The sequence below is a fragment of the Phoca vitulina genome, unplaced genomic scaffold, assembly GCF_004348235.1.
Source record: "Phoca vitulina isolate PV1807 unplaced genomic scaffold, GSC_HSeal_1.0 scaffold4, whole genome shotgun sequence".
In the NCBI taxonomy this organism is placed as follows: domain Eukaryota; kingdom Metazoa; phylum Chordata; class Mammalia; order Carnivora; family Phocidae; genus Phoca; species Phoca vitulina.
In genome coordinates, this window is record NW_022589707.1 from 80443294 (window position 1) to 80464004 (window position 20711).

The 20711-nt window shown below is 47.0% G+C and overlaps 1 protein-coding gene across 1 annotated transcript in view; it reads left to right on the plus strand.

Annotated features, from left to right (window-relative positions):
• Positions 1-9802: 9802 nt before the first annotated feature.
• The window catches only part of CDHR3 (cadherin related family member 3), a 59546-nt gene continuing 48637 nt past the window's right edge, over positions 9803-20711 (plus strand). The window contains 2 exon segments of the mRNA XM_032401287.1: positions 9803-9848; positions 18015-18217. Of these exon segments, the coding sequence (XP_032257178.1) occupies positions 9803-9848; positions 18015-18217 (249 nt within the window).

The following is a 20711-nucleotide window of genomic DNA, read 5'->3' on the forward strand; positions in this document are numbered from 1 at the left end:
GGGGAGCGTGCTTCTTCCTGCCACTTCCCCTGCTTGTGCTCTCTCTCTCTGTCAAATAAATAAATAAAATCTTTAAAAAAAAGAGAAAAAAACATACCAGAAAAATACTCATGAAAACATATTTTGTTTCCTTCCTCAAATAGCAAAATATCAGCCTTTGAGCTAGTTTGTTACCTTTGTAAGGGCTTTTTCATTCATGCGCTTCCCCTAATTAGCACAGGGCCTTACACATAGTAGGTATTTAATAAATGCTCACAGAGAGGCTGATAGGTAAGTTTGAGAGAATATTTGAAATGACCTAGTCCCACCACTTTTTTACAGGTAAAGTGATTATGGGGGGGGAAGTAGTTGACTTTTGCAAAGGTCCCCGGGTATTCATACTGCCCCTGGTAAATAAACATCCTATGCTTTACAGTTTACAATGCACTCTTAAAATGTTTGTTTGGGTATATTTATGTGAATATATTTATGTAGTATATGTAAACTGTGTGCATTCAAAGTGTACAACTTGATGAGTTTTGGTAACTGTGTATGCCCATGAAAGCACCACCACTCAAGACAGAACATTTTTATTACCTCCAGGCGAGTGTTCCTGCCCCTTTGCAGTTTAACCCTCCTTTCACCTCCAGTCCTGTGGGATCATTGATCTGTCTTTTGTCGCTGTAGATTGGTTTACTTTTTCTAGAATTTTATATAAATGAAATCAAACAGTACATACTCTCCTGTGTCTCACTTCTTTTGCTGAGCATGATTTTGAGATGTATCCATGTTGAATGTATCAGTAATTCATTCTTTTTTTTTTTTTTTTCCTGAGCTGTATTCTGTTTGTGGAATTGTGATGTACCACAATTGTTTATGCATTTGCCAGTTGTTTCTAGCTTGTGGTTGCTATGAATAAAGCTGCTATGTGCATTTATGTGCAAGTCTTTGTGTGGACAAACGTTCTCATTTCCTTTGGGTAAAGACTTAGAAATGGAATGGCTGCATTGTGTAATGGGTTTACTTTTTTTTAACAGCTTTATTAAGATATAATTCACATACCATACCATTTGTCCATTTAAAGTGTATAATTCAGTGGCTTTTAGTGTATTCACAGAGTTATGCTACCATCATCACAATCAATTTTAGAACATATTCACCACCTCAAAAAGAAGCCCTCTGAGCTGTTATCCCTCCATCCCCTCAACCCCCATATTCCCGGCCCTAAGCAACCACTGGTCTACTTTCCATCTCTAAAGATTTCCTTATTCTAGACTTTCATATGAATGCAGTTTTATAATATGTGATATTTTGTAACTGGCTTATTTCACTTACCACAATGTTTTCACTGCTTCATTCATGTTATAGCATGTATTTTCATTCTTTTCATTTTAAGACTTATTTTTAATTTTAATTTAATTTAATTTAATTTAATTTTTTTAAGTAGGCTCCATGCCCAGCATGGAGCCCAACACAGGCTTGAACTCACGACCATGAGATCAAGACCTGAACCGATATCAAGAGTTGGACACTTAACCAACTGAGCCCCTTAAGACTTATTTTTTAGAGCAGTTTTGGGTTCACAGCAAAATTGAAAGGAAGGTACAGAGATTTCCCGTATGTCCTCCAGCCCCACACATGAACAGCCCCCCATTATCACCATTTCTCACCAGAGTGGTACATTTGATATAATTCACGAGGCCACACTGACCCATCATGATCACCCAAAGTCCATAGTTTACCTTAGGATTCACTTTTGGTGTTTCTATGGCCAAATAATCTTCCACTGCATGTGCATACCACATTTATTTATTCACTTAGCAGTTGATGAACATTTGGATAGTAGGTTTATTTTTAAGAAACTGTCGAAATCTTTTCCAAAGTAGTCGAACATTCTATATTCCCACCAGCAGTGTATGAGTGTTCTAGTTTCTCCACATCCATGCCAACACTTGTTATTTTCAGCCATTCCAGTTGTGAAGGGGCTCATGGCTGGAATCCTAACTTGAGGGCTGTGGCTCCTCCCAGTGGTCAGGCTCTCTCTGTTCTTGTGGCCTGTGGGCAGGTGAGTGGAGGTAGGACCTAACTTCCTGCTGAGGCAAAGGTAGAGAGAGGGCCAGAGAACACTGAGCACCTCAGCCTGAAGATTCAGGCTCACTCTGGTGCTCAAGGGAGAGTTATGGACACTGGTGGCCCAGTTCCCCATCTATTCAGCCCAGGGCTTTGCATAGGATAGGATTACTATGTACAAAGGTAAGGTGCCCAGAGCTTCCAGTCACCCACGCTCATGCAAATGAGGGGGACAAAGGCCAAGAAAAACAAGTCGTGGCTTGATTATTTCTTACAGGGATAAAGTCCCAGCTCTTTCGAGATTGGCCCATTCTGGGCTGGGGGAGTCTCTCCCCTTCTTCTCTTCCAGGTGCAGTGTGGAGCAGGCTAGAGGCACATTTCCTCAGCTAAATAGTTCTATCCTAAGCATAGCCACTCTTTGGATATGAAGAAAAAAAGCATTCCGGTTTCCCCAAGTTTTTCAGCAGATCAGGAGGGTTCTGGCTGAGCTGCTTAAAGAGACCTCTGAGGCAGCTGCTGGAAGGAGAAGATCCCTCTGGATCCTACCTCACACCTGAAGGAACTCTTCTAAAGAAAGCAGAGGCCTGCATTTGAAAATAAAATGATAAAAGTATGTTTTAGTCCATTCAGGCTGCTATAACAAAAAATACCACAGATTGCGGGGCTTTTAAACAACAAAAATTTACTTCTCACAGTTCTGGATGCCGGAGGTCTGAGATCAGGGTGCCAACATGTTGGGTGAAAGCCTCTTCTTATTGTACCCTCACTTGGTGGAAAGGAAAGATAGCTTTCTGGAGCCTCTGTGGAGTGTCTTTCATAAGGGCACTAATTCCTTACAGGTAGGGCCCCACCCTCATGACCTAATCACTCCCTAAGGCCCTGGCTCCTAACACCATCACAATACCTAGAAGCCACAGAACACAAGATGGTAAATTTGACTATGTAAAAACCTGAAAATTGTACATGGCAGGAATTCCTATAAACAAAGTCAAAAATAAAATGGTAATCTGGGAAAATATTTGTAATGCATATTACAAAGTGCTAATTTCGTTAACCTAGTAAGACTTTCTAAAAGCCAGAAGGAAATACGGCAACAACCCAATAGAAAAATGGTAGAAGTGAACAAGTAATTCACAGAAAAGGGAACATTACTGATCCTTAAATATTAGAAAAAGATGTTTAGCTTCACTCATGAGAAGGGAAATACAAATTGAAATGAGACACTGTTTTTTTACTCAACAGATTGGCAAAAAAGAAAATGTCTGATAACACTGTGTTGGCAAGGGTTTGGGGGACTCTCCCACACTGTTCCATGTTGGTAGGAGCACAAAATGAAACAACCTTTTGGAGGAATATTTTGGTAACATCTGTCAAAAGGTAAAAACCACATTTCCTTCAATTCCGCAATTCTGTTTTTTGGAATTTAATCTACTGATATAGTCTTACAGGTGTGCTATTAGGTAGGTTCAAGGATATTTATTGCAGCATAATTTGTAGTAGAAAAGGTTTGGAAACAAAGCAAATACCCATCAAAAGGGACTGGATAAATAATATATGGCAGATCCGTACAATGGACTAGTATGCACTTACTAAAAAGAAGGAGGCTTCTCTACTTGCATTGATATGTTAAAATTTCTAAGATACAGTAAGACAAAAAAAGTAGGCAAAATCCAGAGTATGTAATATGCTTTCATTTGTACAAAGACTATGTAGATGAGTATATATTTGTATATGCACATACTGTCTCTAGAAGGATCACAAGACTCTGACAATAATGATTGCCTCTGAGGAAGGAAACAGTTTCTGGGGAACAGGGTGGTCAGGAAGATTTACTTTTCATTCATTACTCTTTTGAGCACTTGGAGTTTTGTACTGCGTGCATATATTACCTATCCAAGAAGATAATTTTTTCTTCTTGAAAATCGATCTCCTCCTGGGAGCTAGCGCAATCTCATGGGGGGAGTCATGCTATTTCATATCTCTACACCATTTATGCCCTTTGCCTGGAGTGGCCTTTCCCCTCATTTTCTCCAGTTCACTCCTGCTCTCGGAACACTTTTGTAGCAGCCTCGCTCCCATTCTGAATTTGATTCTATTTCTCCCACGCTGCCATGCTTCCATGGCCCCGTGCATGCCTCCAGCATAATACTTGGTCCACCTGATGGTAATGGGGGACTTACTGGTTTGTCTCTGGACTAGGTTTAAGCATCTTGTTGGGAGAACCATGTCATATCAGACCTTGCAGTCCTAGCACCCAGCACAGTGCCTGGCGCATGGTAGGCTTTGAGAGGAGTGGTGGCTGATTGGATGGATGGAAGGAGTGCTGCTTCTAGAGTGTCAGCCCTTATGTACAGGGATTTTGGTCTGTTTTATTCTGTGCTATAGTCTTCGCTTGCCCAACAGGCTGTCACCCAGTATTTGCTGAATGAATACAGGAATGCCACCTAGAGAGAGCAGGGGAAGAAGTGAGCACTGGAGTGATGCTCAAGCAAGGTGGCAGAGAAGTTAAGTAGGAGGAAGACCCCAGCTTCAGAAAAGGGCTCTAGGAAGGCCAATAAAGGACCCTGGCGAAGGAGCTGACTTCAAGGTAAAATTAGATACTTGCCCACAAGAATGATCTGGCAGCCGACAAGACCAAGATGGCCACTAGATGCACAGCCTTCCTTAAGAATACAGGGGCCAAGAGCCTGTGCTGGTCATGTCCTTCACCATCGTGGCCCTTGCTGTAATTCTGCTCCCTCTCAGCCCCCACACTGATCATGCCATCATGATCAACTGAGCCACCCAGGGCCCTTCTGAGATGATGGGAATGTTCCCCACATGCCAGCCACCCTAGGATCCCCTGGGTCCAAGCTTGGAGTGGATGGAGAAACTATGAACACCTCTCCCTGTGGACAGGGAAGAGGCCCCCTATAAACATGTAAAAACCAACCACAGGAAGAAAAAAAAAAGAGAGTGATCTGGCAGAGTTAACATATGACCCGCCAATTATACTCCTGGGTATATATCGAAGAGAAATGAGAACATATGTCCCTGCAAAAATTTAGACAGGAATGTTCATAGCATTATTCACCATAGCCAAAAAGTAGGAAAAAAAACCCAAATGTTTATCGCTGATGAATGGATAAATTAAAGGTGGGATATCCATATCATGGAATACGATTCAGCAATCATAAGAAATGAAGTAAAGATTTATGCTACAACAGGGATGAATCTTGAAAACATTTTGCAAAGTGAAAGAAGTCTGTCCAAAAGGCCACATATCGTATGATTCCATTAATATGAAACATCCAGAATAGGAAAGTCTATAGAGGCAGAACGTGGATGAGCGGTTGCTGGAGTGGTGGAAGGAAGCTGGTGAAACGTGGAGAGTGAGTGCTAAGGGGTGTGGGGTGTTGGAAGTGTCCTCAAATTCATTATGGCAATGGTCACACCACTCTGTGAATATACTTAAAAACCACCGAATTGCACATATTAAATGGGTGCACTGTATGGTATGTGAATTACATCTCAGTAATGCTGTTATAGAAAATAAGAATGATCTGGAGTTTCTTGGAGGTGAGAGCTGAGCCCAGCCCATGCTGACCAGTGTTCTGTCCCTCAGAGCCAGGTAGGGCTAATCTAAGGGAAGTCAAGCTCATTCACTCTTCCACCCCTGGAACCAGGGCAGGGGCCCTGCCAGTGGGTCCTGAGGGCTGCAGGGTGACAGACTATGTCACCCCAAAATATGACTCCACCCAAGGAAATGCTGCTTTGGCATATTGATCATTTTGAGCTGAGCTTGAAAAACCTCAAATACAGGGAAAGGCTTTCTTTGAATTCTCCTCATCTGCCTGAAGACAGATCCTCCAAAGAAACTCAGTTGTCATAAATCCTCTCTCTAGGAGTTCCATCAACCACGGAAGATTGACTCTTATCACAGGAGAACAGTCTAGAAGTCAACCCCACACCAGACAAAGTAGGTCACAAACTATCATACCTCTCATCTGTTCTTTTAAGGCCCCATTCATCTTGCTGAAAAATCAATTTCCTTCCCCTAAGATCATGAACATCTCCCTTCCCCTTTTCTTATTAAAATGGTATTTAATCCTGAATTCTGAGCCCCCTTGGGGAGTTATCCATTTTTTCCCCAGTTATCTCCCATGTATCCATGAAGTATATACATTAATAAACTTCTGTTTGTTTTTCTCTTGTCAATCTGTCTTTTATTACTGGGGTCTCAGTCAAGAGCTCAGAAGAGTAGAGGGAAATTCTTCTTCCGCTTCTACAGGGCCTCTGCCTCAGAGGAGCCCCTCCCATGCCGTTCGGGGCCAGGAGTGAGTGCTGCTGGGCTTCTGGACATGAGGAGGGCTGTGACACCTCTTTCTTTCCTTCTCCGAAAGCTGAGGGGCTCTCCCTGGACGGGTGTTTGGGGCGGGGAAGAGGATGGCACAGGGCAAGGGAGTATAAAGCAATTTCGGGAATGTCACAACTTTTCTGACTACGTATCTGGCACAGGGTGATATGCAAAACAGTTGGGAAGCAAGGAAATAGAAGAGCTTCTCTGGCCTGGAAAAGCTTGTCGAGACTGGCTGGATGCTGACAGTGAGAGAATTGAGGGAGTGGGGTTTGAAAGAGGTGTGCCTGCTGGTATCTCGGCCCGCAAGGAAGACCTGGGAAGGCGGGTGGGTGCCCACTCCTACAAGGAGCTGCAGGCCATCAGCATGGCCACCGTCACTGCGGGTATGGGGTTGGCCTCGAGGGCTCTCTTCCTAAGGGGGTCCCGCCATGCAGAGGTGCTGGGACGGTGGAGCCTGGGTGCCGTGTCCCCGAGTTTGGATCCCGGAAGCCCATAGTTCCAGGACTGGATGAATGAGAGTCGTGGACAGAACCTGCCCAGTGATATAAAGGTGACCGGGGTCCCTGGCCGGCCCCTCAGTGCCCGTGGAACTGCTGAGGGAGCTCAACGTTTAAAACCCCCAACAGTGCTTCTCCACATCTCAAGTCTATAATGTTTCCAGGACTTCATAGCTTACACAAGGGTTTCTGGGCTGTGAACAATTAATCTGTAGGTAAGCACGTTCCAAATTCTAAGTCAACAAATCTTGAGAGCACAACTTCCTTGCTGGCCAATTAGACACTTGCAGTAGTTGGATCCCAGGAAAGTTGCTTTAAATACTTGAAGGACCTGAACCACTGCTGGGCCAGACACGATGTGGGAGAAGGCTCCCCAGGTCTTTCTGGGGAGCTGGAGGGGTGCCTGCCCCAAAGGTTCCAGCCCCCTTCAAATCCCTCTCTGGGAGGGGGGTCCTACCTGGCTGCCACTCTGGTGGGACCAGGAGGACTCAGCCTGCCCTCAGTCGGGGACAGGAGAGCAAGGGGACTCAGGGTCCCGCCTCCACGTGACTCTGGTCCGGCTGGGTCCCTGGTGCCAGGACCACGTGCTTCAAGAAGAAGACGGGAGCCAACGCAAGGACCACAGAACATCATGATGACCAAAACAACCTCAGCGCTAAAAACAGAAGCTGCAATTACAGGAGAACAAACCTGCAACAAATTCCAAAATGTGACCCTTACGATCCCCGGACCAGAAAGGGGGAAGTTAAGTGGAGGTTCTCCGTATCCTGGTGAAAACAGAAGTATGAAGAACACTGTGCAGTCAGGCTGAAAATTAAACAGATGTGAGTTTCTTTAATTCAAAGGCTTAATTATTCTGACGTTTTCCATAACTTAATCGGAGCCATCACTTCAACTTTAATTATGCATAATGAAATGGATTATTTACAGTAACTAATATGACAGGAAAAACTGAGAGATGAGAATTGGTAACTTGGCAACTCTTTATTCTTATGTTTTCAGCCCGAGTTTATGGAGTACCTACCAGCTTTTCGCCTCTGCCGTGGTCCTAGAGATGTCCTATTAGGAAAAAATAGTATCCCCGGAGCACATCCGAGGGCCAGTTTCTTTCCCTTCATTATCTCATGTGCTAGCTTGCAAGAATACTGCACCACAGGCATTATCCTCTCTGATTTACAGACGTGGAACTGAGATTCTGGAAGGTTAGGTAATCTGCCTAAGGTCACACAGCAAAACTGAGAAGGTTTTTTTGCCATCTACCTATTTCACACAGAAACTTACAGGCTGACATTCGAATCTTCTTGCCTTACCCAGGAAAACTCATCTTTTCCTAAGGGAAAGGTTGCTTGTTATTTTAAGTAGGAGAGTGAGTAACCAAAATTGTACTTGTGGGAAACGAACCTGAGGGTTTCCTGTAGGATGCGCCAGATGCTACTGAGATAGTCCTGGTCAGAGGCCAGGACCTTAAGCCGGACTGGTGGCCGCAAAATTGGGATAGGGGGCTGCAGGCAGCACTGTGGGGGCTGGGAGGGGCTTGACGCAGGTTTGGATGTGGTGGCGAGGAAGGAGGCCGGCCTTTGCTGCCCTAGGTTTGGGACGCGGGAGATGCGGGTGCCCGCTTGACCGGGGGCGGGCCACTCAACCCTCTGAGTCCTTGTCCCCTTGTGCCCGGGAGGGGCTGCACCAGCTTATTTAGTGGTCTCAGGTCAGGGGCAGATGAACTGAGATGGTCTGTTGGCCTCCATGAAATCTCCCTTAAGATCTTGCTTCCAGGTCGCTTCTAACTCTTCATAGTCCATCACACTCTTATTTCCATCTCAAACTGGACTGAAGTCTCATTTCAAGGCTGGTGCAGCGGGAGCTGGGACTCCGAGAGCCTGGGGCCTGGATGTGGGGTGTGGTCAGGCCTCCTGCCTTTGGGTGGAGGCAGAAGAACGGGGAGGAGGCAGAGGGGAAGCGACTGGTGTGTCTACCTAGTGGGTCCTCATTGCTGTCTCTCTCGATGGGCCTTCCTCTGGCTCAGACCGACTAACTGGCAGTGGTGACCTCCGAGGAGTCAAATGCTGGTTCACTGGTGGGGCACCCCCACTCCTGCCACCAGCCTTGGGCTCCTGGGCGCCCCTCCGGCAGTGGGCAGTTCTCGCATGTGAGGAGCAGGAGGGAGGGTCCAAGTCTGGCTGCCTTCCACCGTGTCAGCTACTGTTCTACCGCACCACATTGAGAGGTCAGCCTCTCCCCCCCACCCTCCCTCTGAGCCGCCATTGCTCTTCTCTGAGCGGAGGCTGGACCCCAGCCCAGCTGTGTTTCGCTCACCAGGCCTTCTGGCCCGGCCTGGGGCCACATCACTCCCCAGTGGGCGGAAGCCTCACTACCCCAGTCATCTTCCTCCACAGACTTCACCAAAGGCTAGAGGGCTGGTGCTGATGGGCAGGGGTCTCTCACAGCCAGTCTGCCTTGTGGAGGGGTCTGCTCTCAACTCTGAGCCCTGCTCCTCAATTCAGGGCAGCAGAAAGATTCCCAACCCCCTCCCCCTGCCTCTGGGAATGACGAGATGCCTGGCTCCAGGGTGGTGGAGACTGTCATGGATGTCGATGCTTATGTCCAGCTTTTACCACCACCTCCGGGCCTCTGCTTTCTTTGCTCTTGCGGACCTCTAAGATGGACTCTGCGAGCTTACCAGGGCTGGCTGGTTGGCCTCGGGCACCATGAGGTCACAGAAGCAGGTAATCAAAGAACAAACAGTCCCATGGTGTTTGGAGTCTCCCTGAGTTACCAGCAAAGCCTCTGTTTGATTTCTCACATGGCAACAAAACCAGGAGCGGAAGATGAGTGGCATCTGGAATAAACTCCAGGTGTCGGACGGGACTCAGCTACTGGGTAATACGCTGGAAGTATGTACAGAGGTGAACTCTCCAAGATGCAGGGAGCAGTTTTCCTCCTGGTTCTCCTGGGTGCCATGTCAGGTAGGGTCGCCATGTTGCCAGCTCATGATAACATCCCCAAAGAGGAAATCCCAAGGTTTTCAACCGTGGACTTATCGGCACTGGTAAATGAGATGATGCAGCAACAGGGAGCCCTCAGAGGCTGGGCGGGGTGCTCTGGAGAAGAGGGGCGCCGAACGAAGCCACAGTCTAGTCTCTGGTCTCTGTGCAGACTTCAATTTCTCTCCTTGCTAACTGGCCCGTGCCAGAAGTCCTTCCAATATGTAAGGTTGGGAAAATGAGTTTCACAGCAGAGCTTTGTGTATATGTCAAGTCAGTCTTTGTGGAGATTCTGGCTTTTCTCTGGAGCCTTCTAGGGGCAACCAGAAGTTGGCAAGTCATCCTATGGGAAAACCAAGGTATCAAGGGGCTATTGTCTTACTCTTGAGCAAAGAAAACACCTTCTGATAGAAGAACCAAAGATTCAACCTGGTGCGTCTTGTACTCCCTCTTCCTTACTCAAGAGCTTGAAGAATCTTGGGTGATCCTTTTAATGTCGTCAGCTTGGATTATGGAAATTGCGCTTTTTAAATTCAATCTTATTTTTGAATAGGTAGTATATGCATAATGTAGGGAATCCAATCATGTTAAATTTGCAGATTAATTTAGGGATAATTTACATATTTGATGAGTTATATAGTAACACACTTGGAGGAGTGTGTGGTACATGGTAAATGCTTAGTAAATGTTAGTGATTATTACGTAGGACATTGAGCCTCCTGTTCAACAGTTCTAGATACTTGTTCAAGTCTTTGTTTTCCTCTGGAGTATTTTAAGATTTCCTTCACAGAGCTCTTGCACATCCCAATTACGTTTATTTCTAGTTCTTTCTTTTACCTTTTCTTTTTCCTTATTTGTGAATAGCATCTTTTCTTCCCTTGTCTGTTTTAATTGATTGTCGTACAATGGATGGAAGTCTACTAATGACTTATCTTATTATTTGTCATGGTTTTCCAGGTGACTCTCATGCATTTTCCACTTTTTTTTTTTTTTTAAGATTTTTTATTTATTTACGTGACACAGAGAGAGAGACAGATAGAGAGGGAACACAAGCAGGGAGAGTGGGAGAGGGAGAAGCAGGCTTCCCGCCGAGCAGGGAGCCCAATGCATGGCTCAATCCCAGGACCCTGGGATCATGACCTGAGCCAAAGGCAGACGCCCAACGACTGAACCACCCAGGTGCCCCGCATTTTCCACTTTTGAAAATAATCAAGATTTATACTTTTCCTTGCCTATTTTTCTATCTTGCATTTCTTTCTCTTATCTAATTACCAGGCCCATTCCTTCAGGCTATTTTTGAACGATGATAAGAATGTACACTCTTGGGGCGCCTGGGTGGCTCAGATGGTTAAGTGTCTGCCTTCGGCTCAGGTCACGATCCCAGGGTCCTGGGATCGAGTTCCGCATCGGGCTCCCTGCTAGGCGGGGAGCCTGCTTCTCCCTCTGCCTCTGCCTCTCTCTCTCTCTCTGACTCTCATGAATAAATAAATAAAACATTAAAAAAAAAAAAAAAGAATGTACACTCTTGTCTTATTCTCCATTAAGCATGATGTTAACTTTTGGTGTGAAACAGAAATGTTTTATATGTTAAGGAGATAACTTCTTTTTTTTCAGGTATTTATTTCTGAATCACAGTGGATTTTTATTTTTTTATTTATTTTTTATTTTTAAAGATTTTTTAAATTTATTTGACAGTGAGAGACACAGCAAGAGAGGGAACACAAGCAGGGAGAGTGGGAGAGGGAGAAGCAGGCTTCCCGTGGAGCAGGGAGCCCGACACGGGGCTCGATCCCGAGACCCTGGGATCATGACCTGAGCTGAAGGCAGATGCTTAACGACTGAGCCACCCAGGCACCCCTCACAGTGGATTTTTAAATCAAATGTTTTTTTCCAGTTTTATGGAAATGACCCCTTAATTTTCCCCTTTGATCTGTTAATAACATAAATAAATGACTGGAGGGGTGCCTGGGTGGCTCAGTCGTTAAGCGTCTGCCTTCGGCTCAGGTCATGATCCCAGGGTCCTGGGATCGAGCCCCGCATTGGGCTCCCTGCTCAGTGGGAAGCCTGCTTCTCCCTCTCCCACTCCCCCTGCTTGTGTTCCCTCTCTAGCTGTGTCTCTGTCAAATAAATAAATAAAAAAAAATCTTTAAAAAAAATAAATGACTGTGTTTCCTAATACTGAACGCTCTTTAATCTTGGGGTCTTCTACCTGGCAGACAGCAAGTGGAGCTGGGAATGTGAGGCCAGGTCTTGAGCAGTTCAGACTCTCCCTTGCAGTAAACATTTGAGATTTTCCCAGAGTTATAGGCTTTTCAGACCACAATCATTTGAGTTAAGGGGTGACATTTGTTGCCATTGGGGGAAGAGTGAGGTCAGGAAGAACCCAGTGTCTCATGCTGAACATTATCATTTGGAACTTTATCATCAGACGTGTGAAAGGGACAGATCACAAAGGTTTGCAAGGAATGTTTGAAATTCCTTGTCAAAGCCACACTCACATCCCTCCATCTCCAAAAAAACATGCACTGTACCCTGCTTTTGCTTCCATGGGGCAAACGCTGGTTTGTTGAGGGTCTGCTGTGATGCAGACTGTTTTCCTCTCACCTTCTTTTGTGAGTCTGAGAACCTGATTCTTATCCCGGCTTCTCCAACACCAGCGTCAGCTGGCACAAAGGGGAGGGGTGGGCAGCCACACGAGGAGCTGCCCTCAGGCTGTTGGAAGCAGGCGTCACCCAATAATCTCAAACAAAGTAACACACTCCAGTATCCTCTTTCCTCTCATTTGCTCTAAGTCATCTACATCCTTCAACGCCCAAGTCCAACCCCGCCTCCCCCACGGAGCCTTCCTGGATTGCCCCAACTCCTGGCGGGTGCTCTTCCTGCCACAACCTGGAGCTCCTCTTGCCTACATGCGGAATGTATGCCAAGGTTTGATTACGGTGCCTTACACAAGATAAGTGCTTAACAACAGGTAGCACGAGTTATTCTATAATTCATCTGTTACATGTCCGTCGCGTGTGCTTGAGGGGAATGTGGGCCCTGTAGTCACAGGTTTGGTTCTCTTATTGCTCTGTGGTCCCCGCATGCCACACATATATATGGGATCCAATAAATAGTTGTTGTTTTCATTGATCATCATCGGTGATCACTGCAAGTAATGAAACCACATTCTATAATGTTTTATGGTTTATCGAGTATATGCGTGTTCAGTGTATTGTGCCGTGAGAGTGAATTCTAGCAGGACCAGAATGAGCCTGAATTGCTTTGCTGAAGTTTCTGCCCAGAACGGACTTCTGGTCAAGGCAAGAAGTGTGCTGATGAACAGTGCTGCTTTGGAGCTGTGGGTCCGGGGAGTTCCGGGATGGTTTGTGGGGACCTGTAAGCATTGTTTGTGGATAACAGTGACATTGATGATGTGCACCTGGCTTGGAAGGCTCTGCTGCTGAGAGGCTGGTTACCTAACGAGATGGTGCCTACGTGACCAGCAAAATATAAAAACGTCCAGCAGAGACTCTATTTTGAGTTCCTTGGTTGCGAGGCTACATCGGAGGTTTCTGATCTGAGCGAGTGTATTCTGTTCTGGTCCCTGGAGAAAAGAGGATGATGGGAGCTGGCCCCTGGCCCCTCCGGTCCTCAAGCTAGGAGGCAGCCTTCAGCTGTGGGGCGCACTATAATGTCGTTGCTAACCCTCCTCCTTTTTCTGTAATAAACCATAGATTTGTCAGCTTTCCCTTCGGGTCCTAGGCACTTTCTTTAGCAACTGAACTCTGTTTAATGGCCACTGGTGGTGTGGCACCACAGCCCTGAGGGACAGAGCTGACACAGGGCCAAACTGGCCAGCCCAAGGTCGCTTAACAGAGCTCAAACTTGAAGCAAGAGCTCTGATTGCAAATCCCGTGCTCTTTTCACAACACTCCCCGATCCCTCTCACTACCGTTTTTAGTAGTTGCTGGAGAGAAAGACAAGGAATTTATTGAGCTACAGTCTTGGGCGAGGACTGCTCTGTGTATTGAAGTCACACTGTGAGAGCAGCTACATCCCTGGGGGGACAAGGTGGCAGCACCCACGCTTCCTGAACCACATGACCACTTTGGTCAGAGGCCCAGGCTGGCCGGCTTCTGCCCCCACAACTGAGGCTGCAGAAGCCTTAATTATTCCAACACAGGCTCCTGGGAGGAGGCCTTGTTGGTCCATTTCTGGCAAGGCGGTGATTTTGCTCATTTTGAAACGAGCGAGCACGTCATGCATCCAGATCTCCACCACAAGCAAGATGTTTCAGTGGGCTCGGTAATAAATCTTCTGCATGCTCTTTCTTTTTCAAAGTGTACGCTTCAAGCAATTCTAATTTGATCCTTAATTAAGATGCATGTGTAAGTCAAATTCCATTAAAGCCTCTTTCTCGGTGTCCAGCACTCAGACCACCAGAGAAAGTTTGGAAGACCGGCCTCGGAAGGCAAGTGTGCAGTGTCTTAGAGCCGTTCCCCGGCTTCTAACCTTCCCTCTGCCGCTGATTAGCTGAGTACCTCTGGGCACATCCCTTAAACTGATCTGTATAATAAATGGGTTGAACATTTGATGGATTTCGTGTCTTATCAAATGCTCTATATTTAGGGTATGGGCCCTAGCCACCAGTTATTATTATTACTATGGCTATTAATATTGCTACTACTACCTTTTTAATAGCAGAAGAACTGGAGGAACTGGTTGTTGAACTAAGAGTCAGGAGATCCCAGCTTGACTACCTTTCTTACCAGTGTCCCTGGAGTATCTGCCACAAAGTTTTTAGGAATCAGTGGCACGTTCCTGGCGCACGTGACCTTACCTTGGGAGCAGAGGCCACTGGATGAAGCGCAGAGCATCTCCAGCAAGAATGTCAGCAGAGGGTGGCTCAGTCTGTTAAGCATCCGACTCTTGATATCAGCTCAGGTCTTGGTCTCAGGGTTGTGAGTTCAAGCCCCTGAGCCTACTTAAAAAAAGAGAGAGAGAGAAAAGAATGCCAGCAGAAAGGACATATCTAAGGGCACAGCCTGGCTTTAGCCATACATGAAACAGGCAGTCCCCAACACAAGTTGCTTGAGAGGCACTAAATATACCCACTCCTGCCTTCAACACATCTCCCTCACTGCCACGCAAAATACGGCCGTTCAAAAGGACTATGGAAAGGTCTATAAATATAAGGAGGAAAAGCTCTATAAATGTATGGATCTGTGCAAAGGACAGAATTAGTTTCCAGAACCCAGGGCTTATCGAAGTTAAAACGAACGCAGCAGGATCAATGGACACACTCTCAGCAGAGCGAACTAGGAGCTGTCAGCGGGGGATGTTGGGAGAGCACGGCTGGGCTAGCCTTCTCGGTTCGTTGAAGGAGACACACCCAGGTTGGTGGTCATGGCAAGCCGCCTGTTCAGGGCGAGGCTGCGGAAAGCTTCTCAACCCGAGCCCATGTCAAGCTGATCCTGCAGCGTGATTCCTTATCTTGTTCCCCCAAACAGCCTCTCACAGATTGCATCACCACGACCTAACATCTGGGTGGAGGGGCCGATGTCTTACCTGACCCCCAGCACCATGTGGGTCGTAGAACGTGGAAGTACCGGGTCGTAGAGTGACCACGAGGCATTACGTGTGCGTGGTGACAGACTGTCTGGAGTAGGTATGTGCCACCTGTTAGCCAGGCCTACTACGGCCCCTCGCTGAGGGTGCAACCTCAGGCGTGTGAAGGGGTGACGGTGACACCCCGACCCCGGGACTGTGTTCAGAAAGGCTGAGATCAGGCAGCGGGGCCGCACGAGGCCTGGTGAGTAGGTGCTCTGTAAATGCAAGTGGTTACTTGTTTGGGTCTGTTCATCTGGGCTGGGCACCCACCTAACCACAGGCGATTCTTGAGAAAAACCCAGTGAGTTCTATCTTTGCTTAAATTGGAGCAGAGGTTTCCTTCCTCCTTGTCTGGAGGGGCCCGAGTCACTGGGGTGAGTGGGAGGGGACAAGAGAAGGTGGGGGTTTCCTTGAAATTGCCAACCTTCCATTTTGCTTATGACTCCCCCTGTCTTGCTGAACAGAGAGGAAGCAGTCTGGCGAACAGCTCACGAGGGCCCTGGTGACTTCCGGTTGTGGGAAAAGAGGGAGTGAGGGAATGATGCCTAAAAAAAACCCAAGCACAGAAGCAACCGATTAATTTGCTCATTTTAAAAAACGATTTGGGAGATTTTTTTTTTTTTTTTTGCTTCTAAATAGCTTAGTATTTGGCTCCCGATTTTTATCACGAGAATGCTATAATATTAAAGTCAATTTTAAAAGATTGAAAAAAAATCTATTCATATCCATGTCACCCCAAACCTCAGCTGCTTTGTTATTTCTGAGCCCTTGCTCCGTCTGTGTCCATGAAACTGGAAAATTCTGGGAGCAAAAATAACTTATGCATAATGAACTTTAGTCTCTAACTGAAATAAGATGACTTAGATTTATGAAAGCTTGTACCAATGTGTTTATATTTCAATTTTTCCTACATTTGCATTCACTTCTCCGCATCCCTGCCCCCAAATCTGAAATAAAAACATTCTCTTACAAAAGCCAGCCCTTGCCCATGGCTTGTTTGTCTCCAGAAGTTCTACACCTTTTGGTAGGACAGATCCTTTTCCTGTCCCCTGTACCTCCCTCCCATTCCCAGGGGCTTGTCCCCAAGGGCGAAAAGTGGCCAAGATCAGGAAGCTGGCTAAGAAGTAGGACTTCAGTATAAATTTTGATTTTGTTACTTATTATTATTATTCAGCTCTGTTTCCTCATCTGTAAAATAGTGGCACTAATACCTATCCTCCCCGTTTTGGGGAGTGAGCGAGAGAAAGGATTTTACATTGCTCACTTATCTGGAACATGGGATAAATGGTCTTTGCATTGACTTCCTAGAGCTGCCATAATGAACTACCACAAACTGGATGGCTGTGAGCGACAGAAATGTATTCTCTCATAGTTCAGGAGATCTGGGGTCTGAAGTCACGGTGTTGACAGGGTTGGTTCCTTCTAGAAACTCTGAGGGAGATCTGTTCTCCATGGACTTCCTAGCTTTTGATGGTTGCTTGCTGTTCCTTGGCTTCTAGCTGCATCAGTTCAACTTCTGTCTCTATCATAACACGGCTTTCTTCCTCCTGTGTGTGTCTCCGTGCCCTGTCCTCTTAGAAGGACTCCATTTGGTGGATTAGGGCCCACCCCAATCCACAATGACCTCCTCTTAACCAATTCATCCGCAAAGACTGTTTCCAAATAAGGTACGTTCTGAGGTTCTGAGTGAACATGGATTTTATTTTTTGGGGGGGACACTTTTCGCCCCCCTAGAGTAACCATCACTATGGAAGCATGAAAGAACAGGACCTGCTGCTCTTGTCTGTACCGGCAAAATCGTGCGGAGTATCAAGGAGACTGAAGAATGTCCCAAGGCTTTCCTGGAAGAAACATTCTCTCTCTTAAATTGTCAAACTCCCTGTCTGAGATGCAGCTCGAGGAAATGCGCATGACTTCCCCAAGTCTCTCTCATTTCCTTCCCTGTGAAATGGGAGTTAATCTATCAATAAAGATGTACTGATGGACCCTGGGCATCATGACACCCCCCAGCATCCCATAATGACAAGCAGTTGTCCTTGAGATTACTTATGGATGCGGGGAGATCTACCATGATTTTGGAGCTTGGCGGTCATGCACGCTCAGTTTTTGATGACCTCTGAATCTAACACTGACACAGACAAGTAAAATAAACTCCTGTAAAGTCCCCGGGTCTTGTAAGACAGGATGTCATGGCCGGACGTGGTCCTTCAAGTGGACGTCTGCCCCCTGAGGCATCACGTCTGTCTTTCTCTAGCTCTTCACAAAGGCTGCCAGAAAAGAGAAGGGGTGCAGGGAGACAAGAGAAAAGCAGCGGCTTTATTTACAGAATGACAGAAGCAGATTTCATGGTTGTTTGGTGGTGGTTGTTTTCTTGGCTCCCAGAAGATCTCGTATTTCCATCTCCAGTCCTTGGCAAGAGTATTTGTTCTTGGGGAGTGACCAGGTTCCATCAGTGCTCTGAGCTATGGGTTGAAGCCACAGACCAAGCTGTTAAGTCCTTGCTCCCAGCACAAGGCTTTCTGTTCATGCCATTTTGCATCCTTCTTAAACCCGCAGGGAGAGAAGCGCTATACCTAATCCACTTGCCTGCTACAAGCACCGTGGCCGAGAATTCTCCACCTGAGACTCCAGTGCACAAGTTTTCTGTGAACTTATCAGCCTCACTGTCGCCTGTGATCCCAGGGTGGCCCCTGATTATCAACACAAGCCCCCTCACTGATGCCTTCAAGGTGAACGGGCTGTCAGGCACCGACTTTGAGGTAAGCACATCTCACTTGGGAGTTGTCCACAGAAAGGGGTCCTGAAGATGAGGGTGGAGGGGATTCTAGATTGGTGACCATTTCCTTCTCTTTCCCTGGCTCACTCTCCCCTCTAGTAAGACCCAGAAGGCCCATCTGGGGGCATCCGAGAACCCTCTATGCGAGAGGTCCCTAAACACTTTGGACCTTCTTTCTCCACTTAATCCAGTGCAATGGGCAATAGGCTCAAATTGTTACAAAGAGAAGTCCTGTTTCTCACTGCCCCCCACCCTCACATGACGTCAGCTGTTAGGTGTGTGCTGACAGTATCTAGATCCTTTGGGTGGCATAGTGTGGGCATTCATCTCCTCAAAAGCCAGGCCCTGATGAACTTGAGTCAGGTGATTCTGCTTTTCTCGAATTCCGTGGTTTTCCAGGAGGAAATCTATGAGGAGACTTATTTAATATGGAAGAGCATACCTTTCATAAAAATACAAGCCTGAATGTCCAGCTGTGCTGCATGAATGATTCCTGTTGGATAATTCAGACCCCGTCATTCACATTCAGGAGCTATTATACCCCTGCTCTCTTTTCTAGTTTGTCATTTAAGTCTTTTTCAAAGTTGGTGCTCCTCCTTAGGTGGGACAAACCTACCTGCGTGTTTTCCACTGGTACCTTCAGAGGCCCTTCTAGGGATGACTTTAGGGTCCATGTGTCTGAACCCTCCCCACCCCTGCCCTTCCCTCAATTGGCATAGGAACCTCTGGCGATTAACATTAGCCCTGACTCGGGTCCTGCCTGCCATCGCCCTGGGGATGTGGTGGAACCCCATGGGCTCAGCCTGCTTCGTCGAGGCTCGGTTGCCTCCTTGAGGTACATACTAGGTGTTCTTAAACACAGCTGATCGTGAGAGTCCCAAGGGGAGCTCTTAAAAAGTGTGCATGTCTGGGCCCCAGAGCAGAGCTGGAGAACCCGTGACGTGTAGCAGAACTCAGGAAGGCAGTATTCTCAGCACCCCTGGGGCAGGTTCTTTGATGCATACAGAGCACACATTCAGCATCCAGTGTAGAGTCCCCGGGCCCAGAGGCTGGTTCTGTGACTCCTCTGCCCTATCTCCCTGGCCCTGGACATCTGGCTCGTCTTCCACAGCTGCTGCTCATCTGGCCCTAGAAGCCCTGCCAAGGGCTTGCACATGTACAGCATGGAGTATATGCTGGACACTGCGGCACGCTTCGCACGTATTTCCTCTTGAATACAAACAATCCAATGATTTTATTTATGTTACTATCCCCTTTTCACAGGTGGAGGAAACTGAAGCAAAACTCGTTAAATAACTTGCCCTGGGTTGCACAGCTCTTCGGGGGTTGAGCTGAACCTGGAACCCAGGCAGTCTGACTTCAGACCTCTGCCTATTTTTGGAAACGATATAATTCATACAGCATGCAATTCACCCATTGAAAATGTACAAATCGGTGGTTTTTACTGCATTCACAGACCACCACTACTATCTACTTTTAGGACACTTTCCCTATTTGCCCCAGTCCCTGGCACCCCCTAATCTCCTTTCGGCCTTAATGGATTTGCCTATTCTGGGCGTCGTCTATGAATGGATTCACATTGTACGTGGTCTTTAGTGACTGGCTAGTGTCCTTTAAGCGTGGGTCAACTCTTCCTTCCTTTTCGTGGCTGAGTCATATTCCACCGTATGGACAGACCACGGTTTGTCTCTCCGCTCAGCAGTTGACAGACTTCGGGGTGGTTCCCATTGAGGGCTCTCACCCTCTAGAGTCTACTGCCTTCGATGATGATGATGAGGAGGGCGACCATGCAGAGGTCCCATTGCACACTCGCGTCCTGACCTCTGGGTTGTCACTACCGACACCGATGCTACCACCATGGAAGAGGCTTTATTCCCATTTTCGAACTAAGATCGCAGAGAGACAGCAAGGTCAGCTGGTGTGTCTGAGATCACGTAGCCCTAACAGATGAAGCCAGAACTTAGCTCAGGTCTGCTGATGGCCAATCCTAGGCTCTTTCTCCCACATGGCCCTGCGCATCTGTTGCTGGTTTGGGGAGCCCCCCACATCAGGTGAAAGGACCTATCCTTTCCATGTTTGATGTGATTCCAACAGGGCTGACAGTCAAGGAAGAATTCCATCCTGTGTCTGACCTCTAGAAATGGGGGCTTTCTTAGCACCTCAGCTGAGGTAGGCTCCAGTGTTTAGTGTACTGTCCCAGGCCTGGTGCCCTCCTGGACGCTGTGTCAGTACTAGGATGGGCCACACATCCATGGGTCCTGAAGCATTGGTTGCTTCTCCCCAGAAACCACCCAATAGCATCAACTATCCCCTCCAGAAAGATCCTATTGTCCAACCCAAAATGCTCACAAGAGCTGCTTCTGCTGCCTACAGAACAGGTCAGGGATATCCCCGTGGTGGAACCCGACTTCTCCTTGGGCCGACTTGACACTCTGCAGGAGAAAGCTAGCAATGAGGTTTTTGGGTCTCTGGCCCAG